Source organism: Hemicordylus capensis, chromosome 2 (assembly GCF_027244095.1).
Source record: "Hemicordylus capensis ecotype Gifberg chromosome 2, rHemCap1.1.pri, whole genome shotgun sequence".
Lineage (NCBI taxonomy): Eukaryota > Metazoa > Chordata > Lepidosauria > Squamata > Cordylidae > Hemicordylus > Hemicordylus capensis.
Window position 1 is genome coordinate 211,467,367 of NC_069658.1, and position 27,466 is coordinate 211,494,832.

Consider the following 27,466-nt stretch of genomic DNA (forward strand, 5'->3'; position numbering starts at 1 on the left):
ACACCACGCTGGCTCTCTTCAAAATCTTGTCCTATCTTGGAGAAGCCAGGGAGGGAACTTGGAGCCTAGATGCTCTTCCCAGAGCGGCTCCATCCCCTGAGGGGAGTATCTTGCAGTGCTCACACATCAAGTCTCCCATTCAGATGCAACCAGGGCAGACTCTGCTTAGCTATGGGGACAAGTCATGCTTGCTACCTTTCTCTTTCTCTCTCTCTCTCTCTCCTTCTCCCCCTTCTTTCTTTCTTTGTTTCTTCCTTCCTTCCTCTCTTTCTCTGTCATTTCTCCCTCCTTCCGCTCTTTCTTTGTCTCTCTCTTTCTCCCTTCTTCCTCCCTACTTCCTCTCTTTCACTTCTTCCTCCCTCTCCCCTCTTCCTTGTTTTCTTTCTCTTTCCTTCTCCCTCCCTCTCTCCCTCCTTCCGCTCTTTCTTTGTCTCTCTCTTTCTCCCTTCTCCCTCCCTCCCTCCTCTCTTTCACTTCTTCCTCCCTCTCCCCTCTTCCCTGCTTTCTTTCTCTTTCCTTCTCCCTCCCTCTCTCCCTCCTTCCGCTCTTTCTTTGTCTCTCTCGTTCTCCCCCTTCTCTTCCTTCCTCTCTTTCTCTCTCATTTCTTCCTCCCCCCTCTCTGTTCTTCCTCCTTCCCTCCCTCCTCTTCCCTGCTTTCTTTCTCTTTCCTTCTCTCTCCCTCCTTCCGCTTTCTTGCTTTCTTTCTCTCTCTCGCTTTCTCCCCTTCTCTTCCTTCCTTCCTCTCTCATTTCTTCCTCTCCCCTGTTTCTCTGTTCTCCCTCCCTCCCCTCTTTCACTTCTTCCTCCCTCTTCCTTGCTTTCTTTCTCTTTCCTTCTCCCTCTCCCCTCCCCTCTTTCTCCCCGGGAGGGAGGGAGGGAGGGGGCGGGGCCTGCCCAGCTGATGCAAGGGGATGGGCGGGCGGGGGGCGGGGCCTGCGCCTCGGCCCCTATATAAGGGCTCAGCGGGGCGCGCGGCCACCTCCTTCCCTCCCTCCCCGTCCTTTCGATCGGCGCCCAGTGCCGGCGGCCCTGCCTTTCCATCAGCCGTGGCGGCAGCACTGCGGAGGAGCCCGGGAGGTAAGAGCCGGCTGGCTGCGGCAGGCGGATCGGGGCCGGCGCGCGCGCACACCCCCCCCTCCGCGCGCGCCCCCCAGGATCAGCTCGGTCGAGCCCCCGCTTTGCAAACGCGGCAGGAGTAAAATGCATCCCTGCCCCCCCTCTCTTCTGCAGAGGGGGGCGGGGCGGGGGCTAGGATTTGCCGCCCCCCCCGTCACCAGAAAACTCGGGCCTCGAATCTTGCAGGTCTCCCCCCACCCCACCCCCACCCCGGGCGCTTTATCTTTGCAATTGCAAACTGATTGCACGGCAATGATGAGCTGCATTTCTGATCCCCCCCCCTCCTGCAAGGGGATGGATGACGGGGGGCGGGAGGGGAGTGCCCGAGGAAGGGGGCGGCAACTCCCCCCTCCCCCACTCAGTGGGGGAGGAAATGCGCCCATCACCCGCCTCCCCTCTCTGGCATACATACAAGGGGAGCCTCGTCCTCTTGCAAGCCCGGCTTCCTTTTATTTCAAGGCCGTGGGAAGAGTTGCCCCGGGGTGGGGGGGGTGGGGGCGCCCTGATCTCCCTTTCTTTCTCCCGCCCCCCACGCCCGCCATGACAATCTGATTATTTTCTCTCTCTCCCCTTCCCCCAAGGTTGGTATGCCGTAATCGAAAACGAGTGCCAAGGTGTGTGGGGGTTGATATACACGCCCCCCTCAGAAAGAAAAAGGTGTGTGTGTGTGGGGGGGGAAGGACTGCATTTACAGAGCTGCCCACCCCCACTGGAAAAAAGAAGGGGTGGTTTCTGCAATGCAGTGCAACCCCCCCACCCCCGCCCCAATTTTGCAGACTTAGTGAGGGTCTGTGTGACAGATACTGACGTAGTTGGGTTTTGAATGCAAACTTGTGTTCTTCTTCACCCGAAAGCTTGGAATCTCCCCCCCCCCGTCAAATCCCCCCAGAATTATAAGCATGCATTTTTGCTGGGGATGGGGGACGCACCCCCCCCCGCAACTGTCTTCAGCCCCTAACTTTGCAAAAGTGTGTGTGTGCGTTCTGCATGTGGTATGTCGATTTGTACACACCCCCTTGCTTAAAGGTAGCCCCCCCACACACACACACTTTAATTCCAAAGGACAAGATCATGTACTTTGTGAAAATAATTATTTTGTGCTTTAATACAAGAAATACTATGGCTTAGTGGTTTTGCTGCAAATCTTTGTGCTGCTTAGAGAAATCTGGGCCCGTGTTGGGTTTCTTCTCCGTGTAATTGATGACTTTGGGGGCACACAATGGACTGGATGTCTTGTGCAAGGCGTGCAGTCCAGCCCCCCCCGCCCCCCCCTGCAGTCTAATTCTCTTTGTAATAAATGCCGTGCATTGGAGCCGGGAGATCAGTGGGGCTGCAGCTTTTTGGTTTAAAAATAGGATCCTTTTTTTAAAAAGCACATCTGTCGCTGCTTTTCCTTCTCCCTTTTTTTGTGTTGCTGTAAGCTGGCATCTGGAATTTGGGACCTCTGTCCCTGCTCCTCAGTGTCTGCTTTTGCAAAAAACAGGGCTGCTCAACTTCGGCCCTCCTGCAAATGTTGGCTTACAACCCCCATAACCCCTGGCTATTGGCCGCTGTGGCTGGGGATTATGGGAGTTGTAGTCCAAAACCAGCTGGGTGGGCAAAGTTGAGCAAGCCTGTTCTAAAAGTTAGATTTTGCAAACTTAGCTTATCCAGAGTTTGAGCAACCCTATGCCCACTCTGTTTTTTCCATAGGGTTTCCATCGGCAGATCCGGATTAGGTTCTCCATCCAACCTTTTCCCTTTCCTGGTTCCTCATTTTTTTTATTTCTCTCCATCTGAATCTTTCTCCTTTAAAACAACAACAACAACCACCCTCCACACACTTTCCTGCATTTTTAAGATCTCAAGATGGTGCAGAAGAAAACAGAGCTCAAAGGTTTCCATCGCTCCTTTAAGGTAAGGCCCAACAAATTTAATGCGGGTCAGAATGTCAGGTCTGTGCATATGAGCTTTCAGTCTTCCTCTCTAGTTTTGGGGTGGCTTTTATGTTTACTTTTTTAAAAAGGGGATTGTGAATCCTGTGTTATTGGACTCGGGTGAAATCAGTGCAACTAGAAGTTATGAATGTGGAAAGAACACAGAGTGGAAGTGGAAAGGAACTGCTAGTGTTGTGAAAACGGATTTATAAGACAAAACATGGCTTAGCATTTGTTGGAGTTGTGTGCAGGCTTTTGGATTACACAGAGATCTTTGCTTAGCAGAGTGGAAAAAATAGTTGTTAGGTTATACCAACAGCCAGGTGGTTCTTGTAGGTGGAAATACGTAGTTAGTAAATGGGAGGAGATTGATCTTTGGATTGGATGATCTACTATGCGAGTATATAAAATCACATGGGGTTTGAAGGAGGGCTGTCTGTCGCTACCTTAAAGGTCTCACCACACTTGGTTCAGTGTGGATGAAAACTGTATTGGTGTGAGGGGAAGGCACACTGGATTCTTGCCTAGGCATGTCCTTCTGAAAAGTGCCCGACCTCTTCACCGCTCTGCAGATGGCTGTGGAAGTTGCAGAACTCCACCCCCACCCCCGCTGCCATTAATGTGCATGTTGCTGTACACAGGGACAAAAAAATGAGTCCTCGCCCCAAATGGCTTACAGTCTAAACAGAGGGATGGAAATGGCATGAGAGGTGTGTGTGTGTGTGTGTTAAACTAGTTCTCCTTGCAGTGTGTCTTTCGCTGTCATAGGTGTCAGATTGAGGGGTGTGTTTCCCCAACCTTTGCTGAATTTATTCTGCATCAGGCCATGCAAATGGGGTTTAATTGGATGCTTTTGGTGGTGTGGCCTCTCTGGAATCCTCCCTAGCTTCAAAGCACTTTGAAAATCAGCCTGGAGTAGGAATTTAATGAGGGTTGGTTCTGGAATTCCGTCTTGCTTTCTTTTTGCTGAGTGAGCAAAGGTGTGATTTTTCTACACACACCCTCCTCCCTCTGTGGGATGTGTGTGTGTGTCAGACCCGAGCAGAGCTTGCTTTTAAGTGATGCTACTGGACAGCTGCACCTCAGAACCCCTCGCAAACTGCTCCTTGCAATCTAGCAGAAAGTCAGAGTGTGTGTGCGAGAGATGCTAGGGAGCTCACCTGGATGTTTGCAGACTGACAAAGCTTTTATTCGTGTGTGATCATCTCTCCATGCTTCATGAGCTCATGAACTTGATGGAGGGTTCTCTGTTGTGCAGTTGTTCTTCAGACAGGTGGTTTGGGGCATAAAATTTAGCTTGTGATTTTAAAAAAGGGGAAAGTCAAGTTTGTAGTCCTCAAGGTTTGCACGGATGTGCTTGAAAGGATGTAGAGAGTTGGTGGACTCTTATGTTCCAAAGAGAGGTGTACATCTGTGGCTGAATAAGGGTCAAAGGGCACATTTCAAAGGCCCCAGTTATGCTTTCCCAATTCACAGCTATGGTGCGGAGTTCTGGATCAGGATGTGGTGGGGAAAGCAGAACTCCAAAGTGTGTGCGCGCATGTGGATTTGCACAATGGAGGCAGCAGAAATGAAGTGTTCTCTGCACATTTGCTTTCCTCTGATGCTGAGTGTTGAAACGATCATACTCTTTCACTTTGCTGAGAGGTTGCTTGCCCCATGCCCTAAATACTGGCTTCGGCAATTCATGGATTTGACGGAGCAATTGCTCTCGAGTTGACCCTTCCAATCTAATTGTGCCCGCCCCTTTATCTTTATTTTCTTGCCTTTTGCTCTTGAGGCAATGGAGATTATGACGGCCCCGCCTGTGGCTTGCACACCCTCTCCCTTCCCAGTATTTCTCCCGTTCCCATTGCACAGGTGGGGTCACTGAGTCCAGGAGGGAGGCGTCTTGGCCGCCCAGGCAGAGTCTGGGAACTCAGAGCTTGCCAGAAGCCACGGGACGAGGTGACGGCTGAGAACGCTGATCCCGACATTTACCGCGGATACTCCCTTCTCATTAATTCCTCCCCACAGGGATGCTAGCCGGCGCAAAACCATGGGGCTGTCCCATGATGTGTCTCCTCTTTCCCCATCCATCTGCTGGCATCCTGTTGCTCCTAATTATGGGATGCCGTCATCCTGGTTGGCAGCTCACAGGAGCGCGTGAGGGGCTGATCCTGCTGGGCGCTGAGCCAAACCTGTTGGGCCGGTCCTTAAGTAGAAGTTGTTGTGGCTTGCATTCAGGATTACCCTCTGGAACTCTCTGCCTCATGGATGTGGGACTGTCCTATCTTCGTCCTGGTGAAGTGCAGGCAGAATTCTCCATGGCTTTGTGGAGGCTAACCGTGTGATTTGAGCACTGATTCAGAGGCGTCTGTTGTCGGTGTAGAGGATCTCTGTGCTGGTCCTTCTGTAGTCTTTGAAAAGCTTATTATGTCTTAATGGGCTGTTTTTCCACTCAGTCATGGGCCATCCAAGTGGCTCACAGTGAGAAACACAAATAATAACATTTATAACCATAGATAACAGTCAAAACAAAACCAGATGTTTGCACCCGGATGTGTCCACAACACTTCATTTCAGGCCCAGTGTGCGGTGAAATTTGAAGGTTTTGATGACCTGCCAAAGAAATCTGTGTTTTGGTTGCTTTGCAAACTTCTAGGGGTGGGCGGCAGGAGGTAGTTCCGCCACCAAATAGGTGCCGCTACCAAAAAGACCCTGCTGCGTTGTCTTGTTGCTTCGGCTGGAATTGTGTGACTGATCACCACTCTGGGAACAGCGTGTGCATTTAAAAAGCAGTGTGTTAAATCTGTGCGCGCGCACAAACACACACGGGAATAAATACCCCCCTCCCCCAGCAGCCTGCGAGGCCCTCTGCTCTAGGAGCTTAGTGGCCCCAAGTCACCCAGTGAACTTGAGCAAAGATTCGAACTCGAGTCTCCATGGTCCTCGTCCAGGACTCGGTTCACTACCTTGCGTGGACTCTACCAACCCTTTGGATATGGCACCTGCAGTCCCAGCCGGACCCCGTTGTGGGGTGAAGGAAGTGCGATTTCACAGGACGATTCCACAGCCGCCTGCGCCTGCGCGTGGCAGGCAGGAGTAGAGTGCAGAAGCCAAAAGAGGTTCCTCTTTGCACCAGAGCTTCAGGACCGCCCCCCACCCCGTTCCCCACTCCAGTATTTTCCTGCAGATTAGGAACAAAGCACCCCCCCTTATAAATACATATATAATATCAAAATATGAATGCCCGAGCGTGCATTTCTTGGGAGCACAAACATGAGCTCTGTGCACGTGTGTCAAGCGGCTGGGCCCTGCTCCTTTCCTGGTTGCGTAACTTAACGTCTCCTTTCATAATTAAGGAGGGGCCCTGTCTTCAGCCGAACGAGCAATTTGTGCCAGGCTGGATGCAACCCCCCCTCTTCATCTCCTGGGGCCTGCCAACTTCTCGGCGGCTGGGTTCAGTTATCCAGATTCTCTTCCTGCCAGTATTTTTCCAAAATGTCATGGGGTTGTTTTGGACCCTGTGGAAGTACGGGCAGATGGAAACGGCCGCTTAATCTCCAATGGGTGTCTGTGGCTGTTTTTTGAAAGTGTGTGTGTGTATGTGTGTGTGTGTGTGTGTGTGTGTGAGAGAGAGAGAGAGAGAGAGAGAGAGAGAGAGAGAGAGAGAGAGAGAGAACACACACACACACACAACGTGCACACACGTGCATACACTCAACACTGTGTGGGTTGTGCATATGAGAAAGAAAACACCCACACTACATGCAAACACATGCATACACCCAACACTGTGGGTTGTGCATGTGAGAGAGAAAACACACACACACCATGCACACACATGCATACACCCAACAGTGGGTTGTGCATGTGTGTGAGAGAGAAACACACACACACACACACACACACACACACACACACAACGTGCACACACATGGATACACCCAACACTGTGTGGGTTGTGCATGTGTGAGAGAAAACACACACACACACTACATGCACACACATGCATACACCCAACACTGTGTGGGTTGTACATGTGAGAGAGAAAACACACACACACAACACGCGCACACATGCATACAGCCGACACTGTGTGGGTTGTGCATGTGTGTGAGAGAGAAACACACACACAACATGCGCGCGCACATGCATACAGCCAACACTGTGTGGGTTGTGCACGTTAAACTTGGATTCTCTGATGTGTAGACGGAAGCAAAGCATTGGATTCTTTGGTGGGTGCCGTCTTGATAAACGCACCGTGTTGGGTTCTCAGAGGTGGTTGCATCTTCTTAAAAGATGCAGCCCCCCCCCTCCGCGCGCACACACACACACACACACCACCTCGCCCGCTTTCCGGGCGGTTTTGAAAATAGCGCTATTTCCTGGCTGCCCTCCAGACAGCAGTGCGGTCTTAAAACTCACTTGTGTGGCGTGCCAGGGAGGAGGAGGAGGGCCGCTGGAGGTGGTGGGGTGCGAGGGGGGGGCAGCTGCTGGGGGTGGGTGGGTGGGGAGGCCTTCCCAGTGAATAGCCGGGCTTGTGTTGCAGGCGGCTGGGCGCCCTGTGTGTGTGTGTGTGTGTGTTCCTAACTTGCTCCGGGCGTCAGGGAGTGATGTAACTTCTGTTGTGCCTCTGGATGCGAGGGTGGCGGCAACGGAGGGGCCCCAGGGAGGGGGCCAGGAGGAGGAGGAGGAGGTGGGGCGGCCTGTTATGTAAGCTCCTCTTGGGCTCTGCAATGTGTCCACTGGGTGGCTATTAGGAGCCGAGTCTGGGATTCAGGAGCGGGAGGGATTAGTGAGCAGCTGATGGAACAGAGGCGGTTGGGGGGAGACCTGGCGAGAGGGCTGCCGGGCACTGCGAAGCTGGCCCCAGAGCAGCAGGGCGCTCTGTGGGTGGGTGGGTGGGTGGGTGGGGGAGTTACACACTTTCAGGAAACAGGCTCTTTTTGTGTGTGGTTTTTTTAAAAAAAGGTTCCTTCCAGCCTCGGATGAGATTGAACGGGGTTGTCGCTGCTGCGCCATCAGAAGGTGGGTGGGGGTTCAGTGTTGCCGTGGAAAATAAATGTGGCTGCTTTCGGCAAGAGCCCTGGTTCTCCTTCCTCCGCAACTCGGCTAAAAGGAGGTTCTGACAAGCGGAGGGAGAAAAACCTAGGACTTGTTTTTTCCATGGTGGAGTGGGGGGGAGGGTGTCAAGCCATCTCGGCGGGGGGCAGCAGCACTTCTGTGATCAGCTGGCCTCCTTGGCAGCTTCACACAGGGTGGCATCTGCTTGCAGTACGTACACACACACACACACACACGGTGCAAAACTTTAGGGTGTTTCCCCCCCCCCCTTGCACAGGTTTGGAGGGTTGAAATACAGCACATGAAAGGAGTTTGCAAGGGGTGACAAAGAGTGTAATTTGGGTAGTGCGAGGGATTGCAGTGACTGTGCCTCTCCTCCCCTTCCAACACCCCCCACGTAATGTTTGTATTTTTCCCCCTCCCCTCTGCAACTCCCGTGACCTTGAAGCAAAGCATCCTGGGATAGGGGGCTGACTCTCTGCTGCCGTCTTGACTGCTTGGCTTTGGCACAGTGTGGTGGTTGCAAAACAAACAGGCGCAGGGAGGCATTTCTGAGTAGGGGAGGGAGGGAGGGAGGGGGAGGCGGTTTCAGCCCCAGACACCCTGCGATCTGATGTGCAGGGAGGGAGGGAGGGGATTTTTCTGCTTAGAGAAAATAAAAATTATGGGGCGATCTTTTCTCCACCCAAACTCAATTTCGTAATTGAGGCTTCTGAGAAACTCCTTTTCCAGGACGGTGCCCCTGGGGTGTGTGTGAATGGACGGTATTGTGGCCGTCTCTAATGGCTTGGGAGACAAGGGCGAGAGGGGATGAAATAATGGTTGCTGATCTTGAAAGAGGCTAAGCTGGGGGGGGGGCGGTGGGGGGTGGGGGGAGATCCAGAAGTGGGTGAACAAGATGGAGCTGGCTGTGCGGGTGATTTGGCAGGGCGGAGAGGGGGAGAAATAGGGCTTGTGCTACAAGACAGAGTCCTTTTTGAAACCGGTGGTTCACATTCCTCGAATCGGGCGGCTCGGGTCATAGCGACGAGATAGTTCCACAGAGCATGCACAGAGAGCTCTGCTGCATGAAGGGGAAAGCCGTGTCTGTCAGCCGTGCCAGTAACCCCTGGCCTTGCTTGGCTGGCAAAATGGCGCCGTGGGACCATTTTAGAGGACGGGACTGCTTGGGAATATGAAAAGGCTTTTTTTGTTTGTTTGTTTTAAAGCTGGCATAGGGAGAGAAACAAACTTTTGCTAGCTGCCCCGAAACAAATGGTTCTCTGGGTGGCTCCCAACAACGCAATGTTAAAATTTTTTTAGTAAAAACACAAAACACAACAAACCAATGACAACCCAAAATTTAAAAATAAATTTTTTGTATGCAACCTAGATACAAAAAATACAACCTGGATGGCTTGAAGAGGGGTTTGGAGAACTTAATGGATGAGAGGTCTATCAAGGGCTACTAGCCTGAGGGCTATAGGCCAGCTCCTGAGTCCCAGTTGCAGGGGAGTCACAGCAGGAGAGAGGGCCTGCCCCTTTCAACTCCTGCCTGTGGCTTCCAGCGGCATCTGGTGGGCCACTGTGCGAAACAGGATGCTGGACTAGCTGGGCCTCCTTGGGCCTGATCCAGCAGGGCTGTTCTTACAATACAAAAGATCTTTGAAATGAGTTCACTTTAAAAAATCTAGCTCTTAAGGACATTTCATCACACACACACACACACACACACACACGTTACCTTCGTACATTCAGAGAGCGCTTTATTTAAAAGGGGGCAGAGTCTTCCCGATGCATTCCTTCCCCCTCCTCCCTGCAGTTTGAAGTGACGTAATCTGGGAAGGACTCTACCACGTGCTTTTGCTGGACATGCAGCTCTGGTCTCAGCTCTGCTGGCCTCTGGTGATGGGCCCTTCCCTCTGTTCCTGGAGCTCTGGAAGCTTCTTGGCTGGCTCCAAATAAACAGTCTCCTCCCAGTTCATTATGGGTTGTTTCTTCAAGCTGGTGGGGCGACGTTCCAGCTAGGACTTGTCAGACCAGCCGCCAGTGGCGTGTTCTGGGTAACCACCTCTCCCTCCTGAATACTGACCTCCTTTGCTGCCGCCTCTGAGGCAGTGACTGGGTGTCTGAGCACCTATTTCTGTGTGTTCTTTGCGGGAGATTCGAAAAAGGGTGATCTAGGAGCTAGTTTGGAAGCGCTTCAGCAAGCAGGGAGCCCGGAGTTGATAGCAGCTTTGCAAATCATCCGGTTGTTCTTTAACACAAGTCGCTAGTCCTCAAGAAGTGACGTATTTGAAGCCTCTTCCGTGACACAGCATATAAAACACGTTGCAGAGAAACAAAAACAAGGATATGTGCATATCTGTTTAGACCTTTTCAGCCTACAGGAAACGAAATGGAAAACCCCATTTGCAGTAGTGAAGTTTCTGGGCCTATTCGCCTGGAGAAAAGTCTCCACCATTGGTGACTAGGGGTGTGTTTACTTACACACCCAGCTTATAAAACTGATTGGACAGGACTCAAAAAGGCAACCCAAAGAATCTGTTTGGAGTATCTTCCCTACAGTGAAAGGCTGAAGGGTTGGGAGCATTTTGAGTGTAGAGAGAAGGTGACTGTGGAAGGGGTGTGAAAAAGGCTGATAGAGTGAGAGAGCTTGCGGAACTCATGGCCACAAGATGGCATGGGTGGCCGCTAGTTTCGGTGGCTTTCAACGGAGATCAGAACCATTTGTGGAGGAGGAGAGGTCTGTTAGGGATGCTGGTGAGATGGAGCCTCTCTGTCTGGAGGCAGTAGGGCATCTGATTCCAGTGTCTGGGGTGGCCATGGAGAAGGTTATGGCCCTCCTGCTCTGTTTCTGGGCTTCTGAAAGGCGTCTCGTTGGCCACTGCTGGAAAGCAGGATGCTGGATTTGGTGCTTTAAAAATTGATTCTATTAAGCTACAGGTACTGTATATCGTTTCTGCTTTTCAATGCACTTATTACCACTTTAGTTATTAACCGCAATAAAAATGTACAAACTCAGTTTTCGGCCACTGTGAACATAACACATTACAGTTCAGAAAAACGTCGATCTCTCTCTTAATATTGGGACTTAGGTTTGTTCTGTCTTCCATCACGTGATGGACATTCTGGTCTGATCCCGCAGACCGTTTTTGCACCTCGGCATGCCATGTGCCAAGTCCAAGGGGGGTGTGTGGAATATGGGGAGGGACGCTGCTCCCGTCAAACGCTCTTGGACAACTGGCCCTCTGTCGAAGGCTTCGTGTTTGGTTCTGGCTTTTTCACCTGGGTGATTTCTCCTTCTCCTTCTTTTTTTACACCCCTGTTTTCTCTTGTCGCTTGCCAGGGGCAGAATCCGTTCGACCTGGAATTCTCCCAATCAAATCACTTGGAATCTGTCTTCAACTTTGAATGCCCGTCTCGCCCTGGTGAGCCTCGCCCTTAAAGTTCTTTTGAGTAGGTGGGGAAGAGAAGAGGGGAAGGACGTGGGGTGATCGCGAGAGCACTCCTGAAGGCCAAGCCTTGATTAGACAAATTCAGAGAGGGTAGGCCGAATAATCGCAGTCGCTGAACGGAGCCCCCATGGCCTAGGGCAGTCTACCTCTGGATGCCAGATGCAGGGGAGATAGCCTTAATGGTGGCATGGAGCCCCCATGGCTAGGGCAGTCTGCCTCTTTGTGCCAGGTGCATGGAGGAGAGGCCTTTTAGTCGCAGTAGTAGCTGAATGGAGCCTCCATGGCCTCAGGCAGTCTGCCTCTGAAGACCAGATGCTGGCGACGGCTTGCCCTTCCTGCCCTGCTTGTGGACTACTTGGAGGCCTCTGCCTGTCCCCTGTTGTAGATAGGAGGCTGAAGTAGGCCTGACCTGGCAGGGTTGGCTTAACAAATGCTATATTTTAAGGTTTTGATTCGTGGGTACTTTTTAAATGGTTAAATTGTTTTAAGTTTTTGTATATATTTTAACTTGTTTTATGCTATCGTTAACCACCTAGAGATGAAAATGTGGGGTGAATAATAATAATAATAATAATAATAATAATAATAATAATAATAATAATTATTATTATTATTATTATTATTAACAGACAGACAGACAGACAGACATCTACCACACAATACACCAGATATAACTGTAGTCGAGAAGAAAGAAAAGCAAGTTAAAATAATCGACATAGCAATACCAGGGGATAGCAGAATAGAAGAAAAAGACATAGAAAAGATCACCAAATACAAAGATCTACAAATGGAAATTGCAAGGCTGTGGCAGAAAAAGACCCAAATAATCCCAGTGGTAATTGGCGCCCTAGGTGCAATTCCAAAACATCTTGAAGAGCACCTCAACACCATCGGGGCCACAGAAATCACCATCAACCAGTTACAAAAAGCAGCTTTATTGGGAACAGCCTATATTCTGCGACGATATCTATAATAACAACAAGAACAATATTGATAACAAAATTCAGCCATCCCAGCTCCTTGGGAAGGACTCGAGGTCTGGATGAAACAAACCAGTCAATAACACCTGTCTGACTGTGTAAACAAGAAGAAATAATAATAATATAATATAATATCCGGCTAGCTAAACATTAAGGATTAGTCACAGACCTGCCGTGCTGCTTGGGGGTGTCCCAGAAATATCCCTCTGGTCACTTCTGGGAGCACAACCACCACAGTGTGGAACAGCGGAGCGAGGCGGCAGGCAGTTAGAGGTCTTCGCCCTGTTTGCAGTGACCTCTTTCTCCCCCCCTGCTGCTCCTCTCTGCCCTCAGTCTGAGAGATGCTAAATTGAGTGGGGGGTCACCTTCCAGTTTGTGGGCTAGGGAGGGGGGCCATAACTCTGTGGCAGACCCCCTGCTTGGCACGCAGAAGGTCTCTGGTGCAGTCCCTGGCAGCATCTCCAGGTCAGCCTGGGAAAGACCCTCCTCTGAAACGCCAGAGAGTTGCTGCCAGCCAGGGTAGACCATACCGAGGCTAGATGGACCAAGGGTTTGACTCAGTAGGAGGCAGCTGCAGTAGGATTTAGCATGTCCGTTCCTATGGTGGTTGAAATGACTTGTGTTTGAACTTGTCGATCAACTGAATTTTGTGCTGTTGCAATCAACGGGAACTCTTTCTTGGTTTGATGCTGCAATTTAATACTTCTCCTTTGGGGAAAAAGAAAACACAGTATAGAAACAAACTGTGTGTGGAGTTTCCCCCCAGGTGGTTGAGGTTTGGCGGTAGTTTTGGTCTTGCATGCTCTAAACGGCCTTAAGCATTCTGTTTAGCTTGATAGGTCCCATGTTCAAAGCAGGGCTCAGTGTTTGGGAAATTCCTCCATCTGAAACCTTGGAGAGGCAGTCAGTGTTGACAGAGCTGACGTATATGGACCAGGAGTGTATTCACTTGCTTCCAGATCTGGTGTCTCTTAGCTTTTGGCGTCCCCACGTGTCGCACTGTGACTGGTTCTGAGTTCGAATGCTGCTGCTGCTTTGTGACTTTTGTGTTGTGTTCAATCTTTGCCCGTCAGACATGCCTTCGAGTCAACCCATTGACATCCCCAATGCTAAGAGAAGGAATAAGAAGAAGAAACGCTGTAGAGCCACGGACAGTTTTTCAGGGAGATTTGAAGGTGAGCTGTCTGGATGAGAGAGGTCGTGGACTTGGGAGATCAGCTTCTCTAAGTTGCTAGTCCCCCGTGCTTACTAGCCAGCAGTGGGGAATAATCTCTTTTCTCCAGCAACAAAATGCTTTGGTGTAAGCCCAGGGACAAGATGACTGTATTCCCTGAGACTTGGCTAAGCCACTGATAGCCTCGATAACCATGAGGACTAGCAGCAGAAATCTGTGAGAGCAGTTAGACGCTGGAAAGTGGCCACAGATGTGATGAGTATGAACCCTTTCTGCTTCAGAAAAACTAGGCCCCTTTTTTGCTTCGTAACACACAAAGAACCTCTTTGCTATATATTCGTGGGGATATATAGTGTGTCTTTCAAACCACTGAAAATCATAATTGACAAAATAAAAACCCAAACCACAGCTCCAGAACGAATGTCTAAAATCTCAGAGCTGCTTGATTTTCTAAAATGATCAGAGATCCAAGGAGAAGAGCTTTAGAGCAGGGATGGGCATCCTTGATGTGCCAGCTGTTGCTGAACTACAACTCTGAATTAAACAGCTGCTGAATTACAACTGCTGAATTAAACAGCTGGAGAGCCAAGGTTGCCTTCCCCTGGATTTAGGGAATGGGAAATCGGTTAAAGGTTCCTTGCACTTCACTGTTGGCTCTTGGGGTTCGAAATTTATTTTTATTTCACCTTACTGGACTCATAATTGCAGCTTTGGGTCAGCTGGAGATTGCAAACTAGTCCATCAGTTAACTTTCATAGGAGGTTAAAAACATAAATCACGACTGGAATCTTAAAATTAAAGTGGGGTGGGGAATTCAAGCAGGCTTTGAAATTGGAGGGAACTGCTTTTGTAGGTTTTGTAGGTTTTGTTCGGCCTTGCATATGGCTTTTCTCAAATTGGTTCAAGGTTGTATTCTTGAAATTCCAATCTTCTTGGCTTCCCTCCTCTTCAGATGTTTACCAGCTCCAAGAGGAGGTACTCGGGGAAGGCGCACATGCAAAGGTCCAGGCTTGCGTTAACCTCATTACCAATAAGGAGTATGCTGTGAAGGTATGTGTTCGAATTACTATTGCATTATTGTGCAGGGGTGCAAGAACCCCAAATGCTTGAGGGGGCAGCGTTTGGATCTCCGTGCAGTGTCAGTGTGTGGCAGCTTTGACAAAGGCCAATTCCATGCTAGGGATCATTAGGAAGGGGATTGAAAATAAAACGGCTAATATTATCATGCCCTTATACAAAACTGGTGCGGCCACACCTGGAGTACTGCGTACAATTCTGGTCACTACCACATCTAAAAAAGGACATTAGAACTGGGAAAGGTACAAAAGAGGGCAACCAAGATGACCAGGGGCCTAGAGCACCTTTCTTATGAGGCAAGGGCTTTTTAGTTTAGAAAAAAGATGACTGCGGGGAGACATGATAGAGGTCCATAAAATCATGCATGGTGTGGAGAAAGTGGAGAGAGAGAAATTCTTCTCCCTCTCCCATAACACTAGAACCAGGAGTCATCCCATGAAATTGGTTGCCAGGAAATCTAGGACCAGCAAACGAAAGTACTTTTTCACGCAACACATAATCCACTTGTGGAATTCTCTGCCACAAGATGTGGTGACAGCCAACAACCTGGATGGCTTGAAGAGGGGTTTGGATCACTTCACGGAGAAGAGGTCTATCAACAGCTACTAGTTGGAGGGCTAAAGGTCACCTCCAGCCACAGAGGCAGGATGCCTCTGAGTACCAGTTGCAGGGGAGTCACAGCAGGAGAGAGGGCATGCCCTCAACTCCTGCCTGTAGGCTTCCAGTGGCATCTGTTGGGCCATTGTGTGAAACAGGATGCTGAATTAGATGGGCCTCCTTGGGCCTGATCCAGCAGGGCTGTTCTTATGAAAAGGAGCTCAGGTCTTGCAAAGAGGTGAGCTGCAGAGGAGCTGTGCTCTTGCAAGGTACTGTTTTCTGACCTAGCACCTCTGTTTTGAGATGCTTTCTCTAAGCTTGCTCATGGAAGCCGTGCTTGGTTTTTAAATCAGATGCTTGCTTTTGTGTCTCATTCGCAACCTGGAGAATGGAAAGCATTTTGTCTGGTTGCCTGGAGGAGAATCGTTGCTGAGGGACAGCATGTGCCTGCTGATCATGGAAGCTTTGCAGTGTTTGAAATGTGGTTGCGAAAATCTGTTAAGCCAATCTTTGTCAATCCTATCCAACTTCATGCTGAACAGAGAGTGCCAGGTACACTTAGCACACAAAGGAACACTTTGCATTGATAATGCAATAATTTGTGCCACAGACCTCTCCATGGAACCTTGGTCAAGTCACTTAACAGTGACATCATGGCACAGCCGTTACTGTGCAGTAGTTGAAACCTTAGAGGATCCGTGCAAAGCGTCATATAAACTGTTCCCTGAATTTTTAAAATGTGCATTAGTCTTACATCTGAGGTATGATGTGGTATTTTGCCAATTTCAGGCGTAGCTAGGTTTTGGAAGAGACTTGTACTTAAAGATAAAGGCTGCACAGTCAAAAGCCTACATGAGCGTTTAATGCTAGAAACTAGCCATTCAAAGGCTTGAGTGTGTTCTTCATTTCTGCAAATTTGGCTGTATCCACCCAAGTTGGCAGGAGGGAACAGAGAGGGGAAGAGAGACAACACGGATTCAGTGGTCCCTCTAGTTTTCCCCCCATCTCTGTGCAGAATAAGTTTTGTTCTGGGAGGCAGTATCAAAGCAGTGTGCGCTCACCTGCATTCAGAGTCGGGCCTTCCCGATTCAACCTGAGCGGGATCTAAAATGACCTGAGTGGACATCCAGACACTTGTGAGCGCGCGCACGTGTGCATGCCTTAGAGGGAACAGTGCACGGATTCATGAGCAGTTGCCCAGTCGAGGCCTGGACGGACCTGAGGAAGTTTGCCTCTTTTTTTTGCTGCTGCTGTAGTTAAATCCCCACAAAACGGGATGGGTCTGCATAATCTTGTGGACACATCCACAACTGTAGCGAGAGGAGGAGGAGGAGTTTGTGTGTGCGCAGATGTGGTGGGTTGGGCAGTGGAGAGGATGGTTGGGGGGGGTGAGGGGGCCCGCGCCTGCCAGGTTATGCCCTCCCTGGGGAGTCTGACACTTTGCACAGCAGCTGCTCTTAGTCATTCTCTCTCTCTGGGGACCTTTTGTTGGCAAAGGGCGTGAACAACTGTTCATTCACTCAGCAAGAGACCTGAAATGGCAACTTAAAAATAAAATAAAATAAAGGAAATTAAGCCTAGAGTTCAATCGAGAACTTCGGGTTTTGTGGGTGCTGGCAGCAGCGGTGCAGAAGTTGTTTGCTCTTTGCGTCTGCATTGGGCAAAAGCCCCTCTGGCTGGGTGTGCTTTGGTTATCTCCTCTCCAGACGTGAGCGTGTGTTCTGAAGCTGCAGTTTCCGTGGGGTGGGTGGGACTGGGGGAAAGCGGCATATGCAAGGCTTGGGGAGGGACTAAACGAGGTGGCTTTCTGGGAAAATGAGCTGCGAAAGGAACAGCTGTCCCACCCCGCCAGGGGGGAGTGGGCAACGGAAACTTTTATTTTTTATTTTTAAAATGCGGAGGTTCTTCATCTCCCCCCGCCCTTGTCCATCACCACCAAACGTTACCTGGCTGGCCGTAATTGCCCTGTGAACAATTCACCTTTTCTCCAGCTCCAAGGGCAGGGGTTCATCAGCCTTGGTCCCCAGATGACGTTGGACTACAACTCTCATGATCCCCTACCTTCAGCCCCCAGATGTCATCCGTGAGAGTTGTAGTCCAACGTCATCTGGGGATCCAAGGTTGGGAACTCCTTCCTAAGAAGGGGTAGGGAATCCTTCCCTAAATTCCTGCCTGGAGGCGGTGATGGGCTGGATGAGGGACAACAAACTGAGCTGAATCCAGATAAGACGGAGTTACTTGTTGTGCGTGGTTAGAACTTGGGAGACAATTCTGATCTGCTGGTTCTGGATGGGGTCACTCTTCCCCAGAAGGAACAGATGCACAGTCTGGGAGCGCTTCTGGATCCAAACCTCTCCCTGGAATTCCAGGTCGAGGCGGCAGCCAGAGGTGCTTTTTATCGGCTTTGGCTTATGTAGTCCAGAAACTATAGTTGGTACAGAATGCAGCAGCCAGGTTGGTCTCTGGGTCATCTCGGAGAGACCATATTACTTGTATACTGAACGAGTGATAGGTTTCCGGGCAAAATACAAGCCCTAAACAACTTGGGCCCTGGGTTTTTAAGAGAACGCCTTCTTTGCCATGAGCCCCACCGCCCATTGAAATCATCCGGAGAGGTTTGTCTATATATCCTATGTGCCACAATAGAACATGATCCTAAATTATTTTTTTTAAGGTTTTGTAAATTGTGGATGATGCAAGTCATTTAATGGTACTAGAGAAAGACATGCTCTTCAGGTTGCCCCAGGTCTTAACACTCACATCAATTTTGGAGGATGAATACAACTGAAGGAAGCCCGGGTGGATGCACAGCTGGTGGAGTCAGTCATGTGACTTGCCTCTGGGGGGCCCCCAAGGCAGTGGGCCCCAGACAACTGTCTCCCCTTGCCCTATTATAGTTATGCCCCTGCTCTCCCCCCGAAGTGATCCAAATCCCTCTTCAAGCCATCCAGGTGGTTGGCTGTCACCACATCTTGTGGCAGAGAATTCCACAAGTGGATGATGCGTTGTGTGGAAAAGTACTTCTGTTTGCTGGTCCTAGATTTCCTGGCAACCAATTTCATGGGATGATTCCTGGTTCTAGTGTTATGGGAGAGGGAGAAGAATTTCTCTCTATCCACTTTCTCCACTCCATGCATGACTTCATAGACCTCTATCGTGTGTCCCCACAGTCGTCTTTTTTTCTAAACTAAAAAGCCCCAGGTGTTGTAGTCTTGCTTCATAAGGAAGGTTTTCGTTTTAATTTGTTTCATGCTGTTGTAGACCATCCAGAGATGGAAGTTTGGGGCAGTCTACACGTTTGAGAAAAAAATAAATAAGAATAAACTCTGAGAAAGGAGTGGTAAAAGAACAGAATGCCTGGAAGCAGGTGTTGAGAGAATTGATGGAGGGTTGGAATTGCTTGCATGTCTGGAAACTAGGTTGTTGGGTGGGGTTGGGGGGGGAGAAATGGTACTGGCTTGGCTGTCTCCCTTTTTTCTGTGTGTAGGATAGGGGTTCTTGAACATGGGTCCCCATATGTTGCTGGACTACAACTCCCATAGTCCCCAGCCACAGTGGCCTTTGGATTATGGGAGTTGTAGTCCATCAACATCTGGAGACGCAGGCTTGATCTGGAGCAGTGAACTTGTTCTTGCTCTGGTGGGCCACTGTGTGAAACAGGATCCTGGACTAGATAGGCCTTGGGCCTGATCCAGCAGGGCTGTTCTTATGAATTGATTTATTTCAAACCGGCAGCCAAACTCTTTGTTGGTGTGAGCTCCTGTGATGGGTCCTCCATTCACTGCCTGTCGAAAAATAGAATGTCAAGGGAGGAAATTGTCGAGACTTGTGTGTTGCCCAGCCTATAACTTATTGGTGGGGGGAAATGAAAATTGCCAACCATTGAGGACATACAGTAGTTTCATTCCATTCCTCCAATTTTTTCTTTCAAGATAATTGAGAAGCGTCTTGGACACATCCGAAGTCGGGTCTTCCGGGAAGTGGAGATGCTGTATCAGTGCCAAGGACACAGGTATGGATATGTGTGAGTGGATGGGGGGGGCTATAATGGGGGGCCATTTCAGACTGCCGGTAGAGTCCTGCTTGATAAATGCCTGCCCTTAGAAAACCAATAATTTCCTGCACTTAGAAATCAACAAGGGAGAAAGCCTGGGTAGACCCTAGTTTTCTGTCTGCAGGGAGTTCTTTTTATGGAGATCCCCTCTGTAGGGTGAGCTCAGACAGCCCAGGCACAATTCAGTGAGAACTTGGGCACCTCAATGAGAACTAGGGCCTTAGCCTGTCACAAAGGTGTAGGCCAGGCTTCCCCAAACTGCAGCCCTCCAGATGTCGCTGAACTACAACTCCCAGCATCCCTAGCCACAATTTATTGTGGCTGGGTATGATGGGAGTTGTAGTTCAGCAACATCTGGAGGGCCGCAGTTTGGGGAAGCCTGGTGTAGGCATTAGACTCGCTTCCAGAGAACCTATAGCCCGGGAGAGTCCACAGCTTGGAGTTCAAGCCCTTGTTTTACAGGGGGAAGGTCCTAGATTTTATCTCGGGCATCTCCAGTTAAACGCTTAGAGACGGAACGAGCTCAGAACACTTGGAACATTCCGAGCGCCATTTGGGGTTCCAAAATGGCATTCTTCTGGCCTCCGTGCACATACAGCAGCCACTTGCGTGGTGGTACTGATCACACAAATGGTTGCCGTGTGTACGCAGAGGCCAGAAGGGTGCCATTTTGGAGTCCAAATTGAACAGGATCGTTCCGTTCCGAGCTCGGAACGAGTTCTTCATTTGAAGGGCATTCTGTTCTGAGCTCAGAACACTGGAAACGGCCCGTTCCAAGCTCAGAACGTTCTGCACCTCCCTGCTGCTAAGCTTTACAGCCAGCCCCCCAAGTATGCATATGAATCCTTTACACTTGCCAAAAGGTGTCTCTTTCTCATAGGAAAATGTGACTCTGAGATCCTTCTCTTCTCTGGTTTAACTTTATTCTCTTTCTTCTTTTGACAGAAACATCCTGGAACTGATAGAGTTCTTTGAGGAGGAGGACCGATTCTACCTCGTGTTCGAAAAGATGAGAGGAGGTACATACGTCAAGAAACGGTCCTCCTTTTGAGTGGGGTGGGGGTTAATGCATTTTTTTGCACACCTCCACCAGAAAACATGCTGGGTAGCTAACCAGGGGCTGTTCTCTGTCATTCCGGGGACTTTTCCAGGCTCCATCTTAACCCATATCCACCGTCGCCGCCATTTCAATGAGTTGGAGGCCAGCATGGTGGTCCACAATATCGCCAGTGCCCTTAACTTCTTGCACAACAAAGGTAGGCAAAACCAGCGGGGCACCTTTTGGGCTGTGCCGGGTATGTTTACCCTTCTGTTTAGCAGCTGCGGTCGGTCGATGCTGCAAGGGAGTAACCCACTTAATAGGGCCTAAAAGTGGTGCCTTGGCCCCCTCCTGAAGGTCAATAAGATTGTGGAATGCCCTCCCTGCTGAGTTACGATCCTCCCTATCTCTAGCAATTTTCAAAAAACACTTGAAAAACTCATCTTTTTGCCCAAGCTTTCTCAGCGTCCTAAATTTTAAGGTTTTAATTTCTGGTTTATTATTAAATTGTTTTTAGTTTTTTGTATACGTTTTTAACTTGTTTAATGCTATTGTTAACGGCCCAGAGACTAAAGTTTGGGGTGTTGTACAAATTTGATAAATAATAATAATTTAAAAAATAATAATAAATAATAATTTTTAAAACCTTCTGTATACTTGTTGTCACTCAGCTAGTTCCTTTCGCCTTTCCCTGCTTTCTGCATGCCTTTGTGAGGAAAGGAGTGCAGTTCTTGTAGGATCTTAGATGGCTCTACTGGCAGCTATTTCCTTGGCTAAATGGAGCTTCCATTTACAGAGGCAGTCTGTCTCTGAAGTCCCAGGTGCTGGAGGGAGGGACTGCTGCCTTGGTGACCGGTCACTGTGCTTTCCAAAGGCTGAGCTCTGTTGGAAACAGGATACTGGGGCGGGTGGACATGCGGCTTGATCCTACAGGACTTCCCTTGTATTGGGATAGCCAGTCTCCATCCTGTTCTAGTTGCTCCTGCTGTTTCCTTGTTGTAAAGGGTGTGGCCTCTAACTGGAAACTTTTATTTATCCCTCGCCCCCCCAATTTCTTTGCAGGAATAGCACATCGAGATTTAAAACCAGAAAATATTCTCTGTGAGAGACCCAATCAGGTGAGCCCTGGCTTAAACGCCCTTCTGGGCAGGATGCCCCATTTGCCCTTGTGGGATATGCAGTCTGTGTAACTCACGGCTACAGGCTGTGGTGCTGACAGATTAACAGAAATATTGTGGGAGATAGTTTTCAGAATGCTTTAGGGATAAGAGGCGTGTTTGTCCTTGATAGTAATGGGTGACTCTCTTTTCCCCTCTCCATCTCTCTGGAATGCAAGGTTTCCCCCGTGAAAATCTGTGACTTCGATCTGGGAAGCGGGATCAAGTTGAATGGTGACTGTTCCCCCATCTCTACCCCGGAGTTGCTTACCCCGGTAAGACCCCTGATGGATTTCGTAAGATTAAAAACTCAGTGGAGAGGGGCTTTTTCTTCCCCTTCCGTCTGTCCATAATACTCGAACTCACCTAAATAAACAGACAGCAGGCCCAAAAAAGTACTTTGTGACACCTGTGGAACTCACCGCCCCAAGGCTTTCATTTGGGGGGGGAAACCATGGTAGAGACTTAAAGAATTGTGCATGGTTTGGAGCAAATGGACAGGGAGAGTGTTCTTCCTTGTAATGTTAGACTTTGAAGTTGCCCAGTGAAATTGGCAGTGGATTCAGGCCAGGCAAAAGAGAGGATTTATAGCTGCCTTATATACTGCTAACTTCAGGAATTCACTGGCTTTAAAGCAGGCTGGACAAAGGCGTGAAGAAGCTGCCTTTCTTAAAGGCTAACTTGGCAAAGAGGCATCTTTTAATGTGCTGATTATTATTATTTATTGAGCAGGGGGAGAGTAACTGGCCCTCTCCACCCCCAGCACAGTGAACTGTTGCTGGTGTCTATCTTGTGTTTCTTTTTACATTGCGAGCCCTTTGGGGACAGGGATCCATCTTATTTGTTTATTTCTCTGTGTAAACCGCCCTGAGCCATTTTTGGAAGGGTGGTCTAGAAATCGAATGATAATGATAATGGCATCTGGCGGCCACTGTTGTGAGCCAGATCCTGGACTTGAAAGCCTAACTGGCCCTTGGGTGGATCGGGGAGCCCAGCTGCGTTTTGAACTTGACACGCAGATTGGCGTTGTGAATTAGCATGCATACTCATCGGCCCCTTGCATTGTGAGATCCTGGGGAAGCTGGGAAGCTGGCGTTGCCTGGGGGTTACATAATCCTCTTAATTCTCCCCGCCCCGCTCGGCTGGCCTTTGCTGTGCCTTTCCCCTCTAAGCCGAGGGAGAGGCCTCCCTCCGGGGCCTGCGGGGAGAAGCTAGGAGCCTGGCCTTAGCAACAGCTTGCCTGATTGGCTGGCAGGCGGAGCCTCCTGGGGTGTGTGTGTGTGTGTGTGTGGCGGCTGGCGTCCTCGCCTCGGTGTGGGAGGCGAGGAGGCTTGCAGAAGTGGGTCAGAGCGCCTGGCGTCTGGCTTGTGGGGCGGGGAGAGGAGGTTGGCCGTCTCTCCTCCTCCTCCTCTGTCATGAGGAAGGTTGCTTGCAGGGCGAGGGAGGGAGACATCCTGTCGCTTTCAGTTCTGTGTCTGCTCCGTGAGAGTGTTCAGATCGCCTCAAAAGTCGGGCCTCCAGTCCTTGCTCAGAATATTCGGTCCCCGTCTCCCCGCCACCCACCGAATTTGCTCTCTTTCCCTCCCAGTTCCAAATAAACTGCTTCTCTTCATTTGCTCGTAGGTTTTTTGGGGTTTTGTTTTTGTTTTTGCTGTGACTGTCTTCAGCCCCTGCATTTTTAGGAACATGGGAAGCTGCCTTGTACTGAGTCAGACCCATGGTCCACCTAGCTCAGTGTTGTCTGCACAGACTGGCAGCGGCTTCTCCAAGAATGCACAAAGGACTCTCTCTCTCTCTCAGCCCCGTCTGGAGATGCCAGGGGAGGGAACTTGGAGCCTTCTGCATGCAGATGCTCTTCCCAGAGCAGCCCCATCCCCTGAGGGGAAAACCTTACCGTGCTCACGCATGTGTGGTCTCCCATGCAAATGCAAACCAGGGTGGACCCTGCTTAGCAAAGGGGCAATTCCCAAGTCCAGCTCTCCTCCCGTGATCGGGGTGCAGCACGGCTGGAGTGAGCCCTTTGACCCCAAGGGAAGTTGTTGGGGAGCCAAGAGTAAGCTGTCGCTTGGCCTGGTGGGCCCCTTTTTGGGGGGGGGTCGCCCAGGGACACTTGTGCCCCCTACCCTGTTCAGTTGCACCTCTGCCCCTGCCCTTGATGATGGGGTCGGCAGGAGAGGTGCAGTCCTTCCTTTAAAACAGGCTTGGTGCAGGTAGGAGAGCTTGATCGATGGAAAGATGGGGAGAGTAGTCCGAATCGCACGATACGAGCGCCAGCCACGCTCCTGCGTACAGCCGCAAAAGCGGGGAGGAAGTTGTGCCCAGTCACTCTCCCCCACCCGGCCCCTTCGTGCTTATGGCCCCAGGTGTCTGAAGGGGGAGGCGCCCTGAGGGTGATGGCCGGAGTGTCCGTGAGCCGCCGCCTCGTCTCGGGTGATCCAGCTCCTCAGGGGCTCGGCTGGGGTTCAACCCACCCCGTAGGTTTTCACTTCTGTCTGGCTGGAAAATCTCCGCGGAACCCGTTCTACCGTTGGCTTCGGCGCCTTGATTTGAGAACAGTTTGCGTGCCTGCTCTTTTCGGCACTGGGGGGCCCCTGGAGAATTTGCGGGGAGGACACAGCAACCCCCACTTCTGCCGATGGCTTAAGCCCAGTTCGGACATTATGCTTTACACGTGTCCAGATGTCTGTACACTCGTACACGTGTTGGTGTGAATGACTGTAAAGGTAAAGTTGTGCCGTCGAGTCGGTGTCGACTCGGAGCGACCACAGAGCCCTGTGGTGGTCTCTGGTAGAATACAGGAGGGGTTTCCCATGGCCTCCTCCCACTCAGTATGAGATGATGATGCCTTCCAGCACCTTCCTGTATCGCTGCTGCCCGATAGAGGGGTTTCCCCTAGTCTGGGCAGCATACCAGTGGGGATTTGAACCGGCCACCTCTTGCTCCCTAGGCAAGTTGCTTCCCCGCGACCTGGGTTCATCTTAAAAGTGAGCCTGGACACAGGTTCCCGCAAATGCATGGTTCAGACAGGAGGTGTGCTTCTGTGCCTGCGTGCAACATGACCTGTGAATGACTGCATCCGTGTACAGATCGGTCCCTGTGTACACGCATACGAGTGTTGAGCGTAATGTGTGAATGAGCTTTCTGTGGGGCAGAAAGCTGGGAAAGCACCCCAGCTTCCAGCAGGTCCCCTCCCCCCCCCCCCCCGCCGGCTGCTTGTCAGGCTGGTTCTCTGTGTCCTGCCCTGCCTTTGAACCCCCCCCCCCGGCCCGGTCAGCTGGACTCTTTTATTTCCCCCTCCTCTTGGGCAGCTGACGCAAGCTTGGAGCAAAGCGCTGAGGGCTCTGCACCGAGCAGGTTTGATCCGGTCTCGTGGGGCGGGCAGAGTTGGCCAAGGGTGAACTCGGTGCCTCTTGCAAGGGGCGGAGAGTTCCAGACTCCACTGGCTGCTTCGGTCATCCTGATGCAATCTCCCTTCCCCTTGGGGCCTTTGTTGCCAGACCTGGGCTCCGTGCCTGGGGCGTGTCAAGCCGGCAGCAAAAGGGAGCCAGTCCTCTGAAAGAGGTGGAGAGGGCTCTTCCCTTCCCAGACCCAGTCCGGGACTCTGAAGGACCCAGGGCGTCTGGGTGGAAGAGAAGCCAAAACGGCCGTGGAGCAGTTAATATAAATAAAACTGGTAAACCCTCATGATGGAGGTCGCCCTAGAAAGGCGTTCCAGGCGATTCCCGAGGGCCACCTCTCTCTTTCTCTCGGCCTTCGTGAAGGATAAATGGAACCCCCATGTTCCGCTGCAGTCTACCTCTGATTACTAATGGCGAGGGGGAGGATGGCTTCCTTCCTGACCTGCTTGTGGGCTTCCCAGAAGTGCATGGCTGGCCTCTGTTTGGAAACGGGCTGTTGGGCCAGATAGGATTTTGACCTGATCTCTCCGGGCTGCTCTGGCATGAAAGTTGCCTTTAAAAAGTTTTTGGTTTTTGGCTCTGCTCCTGAGCCCTCGGGAGACTGCTTTGGCGCACAACGTTTCCTCTTGTCTTGCTCTTCTCCCTCTGCATTTCCCTTTTCACCTCCAAAATCAGTATTTTAGATTGTAAGCTCCTTGAGGGCAGGGAACTCTCTTCAAAGCACCACGTTCACTAATCTCTCACTCACATGCAAACGCACTTCTTCCCCTTGGTTATGTGTTCCCCTTCTAAAGGAAGGGAGCTGAGCTACTTCCTGTTTTGGGCAGTGGCGGGGCTCGGCTCGGCTTGGGTCGCGAGCACCTTCCTCGGGTCGGGGCTCTGTTCTCTCGCCTCGCTTCCCATTTCTATGCAAATGTTGCAGGTGCTCTTACCAGGGGTGGAAGTGGTGTACAGTCTTTCATGCACAGACACATGATCTGAAAATCCCCCGGTTAAGCCCAGAGGAGGAGCGTTTGGCCAGCAGGACTGTGGAGCTCTGTTGCCAGATTTGGTTTTTTTTAAAGCCAAATTTTGGGTTACGGCCCATTTGACTCATGAGTATACCCCTGAGGTTCTGGCTCGGATTCTTACACTTCCCCCAAACGCTTCTCCCAGATGCCAAACGGACTTTCATCTGTTTTCTTCTCTCCTGTCTCCCGCGTAAGGAGAGCTTGCTGGATGGGACCAAAGGGCCATTGGATACAGCGTTCTGACTCCAGCAGGGCTAGCCTGATAGCACAAGGGCAACAGCCCTCCTGGGTGCTCATAGTCTTCTGCACCTGCTACCCTAGGGTAGACTGCTCTTGAACAGGGAGGTTCCCTTTCTAGCTAACATGGCCGTTGATTGACCTAACCCTGGAGTTGTTTGGGTTAGGCCACCTTGACTCTCCAGCTGTTGGACTACAACTCCCATCATCCCCAGTGGCTGGGGATGATGGTAGTTGTAGTTGAACATCTGGAGAGTCAAGGTTGTCCGCCCCTGAATTAGGCCGAAAGCCTGTCCGCTCGATGGTTCTGTTTCCAACGTTGGCCAGCCAACATAGAGGAGGCAAAGACCTTTTTCTGTTTTGTTCCCTGTGTATTGGGCATTCGGAGGTAGACTGCTCCTGCATCTGGAGATTCCAGGTGTGTGTGTGTGTGCAGTGTTCCCTCTAACAGGGATTCCCAGATGTTCATGACTACAACTCCCAGAATCCCCAGCTGCAGTGGCTTCTGCTTGGGGATTCTGGGAATTGTAGTCGTCAGCATCTGGGAATCCCTGTTAGAGGGACACATGGTGGGGTGTGACCACTTCTTGCTACCACTTTTTGTGTGTGTGGGCAGAGGCTTGTGAGCAGGAGCAGTCTATCTGAACAGACAAGCTTGGTTTTCATTTCTACAAAAGAGTTGATATACAAAGTGTACTTCCGGTTTGCATGCCAGGGTTTAATCCCATTACCCCCCTCTTCCCCCCACCCCCTCCGCCCCATATCAAAGATCTGGGCCAACTCTGTTCAGCCCTGAATGTGCAACCCCTTTCCCAGGAAATGCTGGCTCCCTTTATAGCTCCTGGCCTGGGCCCCTCCCTCGTCCCAAGTGCTTCAGGAGAAGAATGTCGCCCGGGGACTTTGGTGCTAGAAGATGAAATGCCAGTGAGGGGGGGCGGGCTGTTGCTTTTGCAACCGGAATAAAACTCAGGCGACTTCTTCCAAAGGGAGAGTGTTCTGCAGACAGGAGTAGAAAGCTTCTGGACGTGGAGGCTCCATTTTTAGCCATAACTTAAGCACATAGAACCCTCTGTTCTCCCGATTGAGCCCATCTTTAGATTGTGAGCCCCTCGGGGCAGAGATCTGTCTCTTCATTCCTTGTAAAGCAGCATATTCTCAACCTAACCTACTTCACAGGGTTGTTGTGAGGAGAAACCGAAGTATGTAGTACATCGCTCTGGGCTCG

General features: G+C 50.6%; 1 protein-coding gene across 4 annotated transcripts in view; it reads left to right on the top strand.

Annotated features, from left to right (window-relative positions):
• Window positions 1–947: 947 nt before the first annotated feature.
• The window catches only part of MKNK2 (MAPK interacting serine/threonine kinase 2), a 41,668-nt gene continuing 15,149 nt past the window's right edge, over window positions 948–27,466 (top strand). The window contains exons 1-11 of one of the 4 annotated variants that reach the window (XM_053296051.1): window positions 983–1,077; window positions 1,698–1,773; window positions 2,809–3,012; window positions 11,410–11,491; window positions 13,572–13,673; window positions 14,625–14,722; window positions 19,279–19,358; window positions 20,346–20,419; window positions 20,552–20,656; window positions 21,502–21,557; window positions 21,776–21,871. In XM_053296051.1, coding sequence (XP_053152026.1) covers window positions 2,965–3,012; window positions 11,410–11,491; window positions 13,572–13,673; window positions 14,625–14,722; window positions 19,279–19,358; window positions 20,346–20,419; window positions 20,552–20,656; window positions 21,502–21,557; window positions 21,776–21,871 — 741 coding nt within the window. In that variant the 5' untranslated portion in view covers window positions 983–1,077; window positions 1,698–1,773; window positions 2,809–2,964. Of the gene's footprint in view, window positions 1,078–1,697; window positions 1,774–2,808; window positions 3,013–11,409; window positions 11,492–13,571; window positions 13,674–14,624; window positions 14,723–19,278; window positions 19,359–20,345; window positions 20,420–20,551; window positions 20,657–21,501; window positions 21,558–21,775; window positions 21,872–27,466 lie in introns of all 4 variants that reach the window. The other 3 variants (XM_053296054.1, XM_053296053.1, XM_053296052.1) reach the window with 3 other exon arrangements.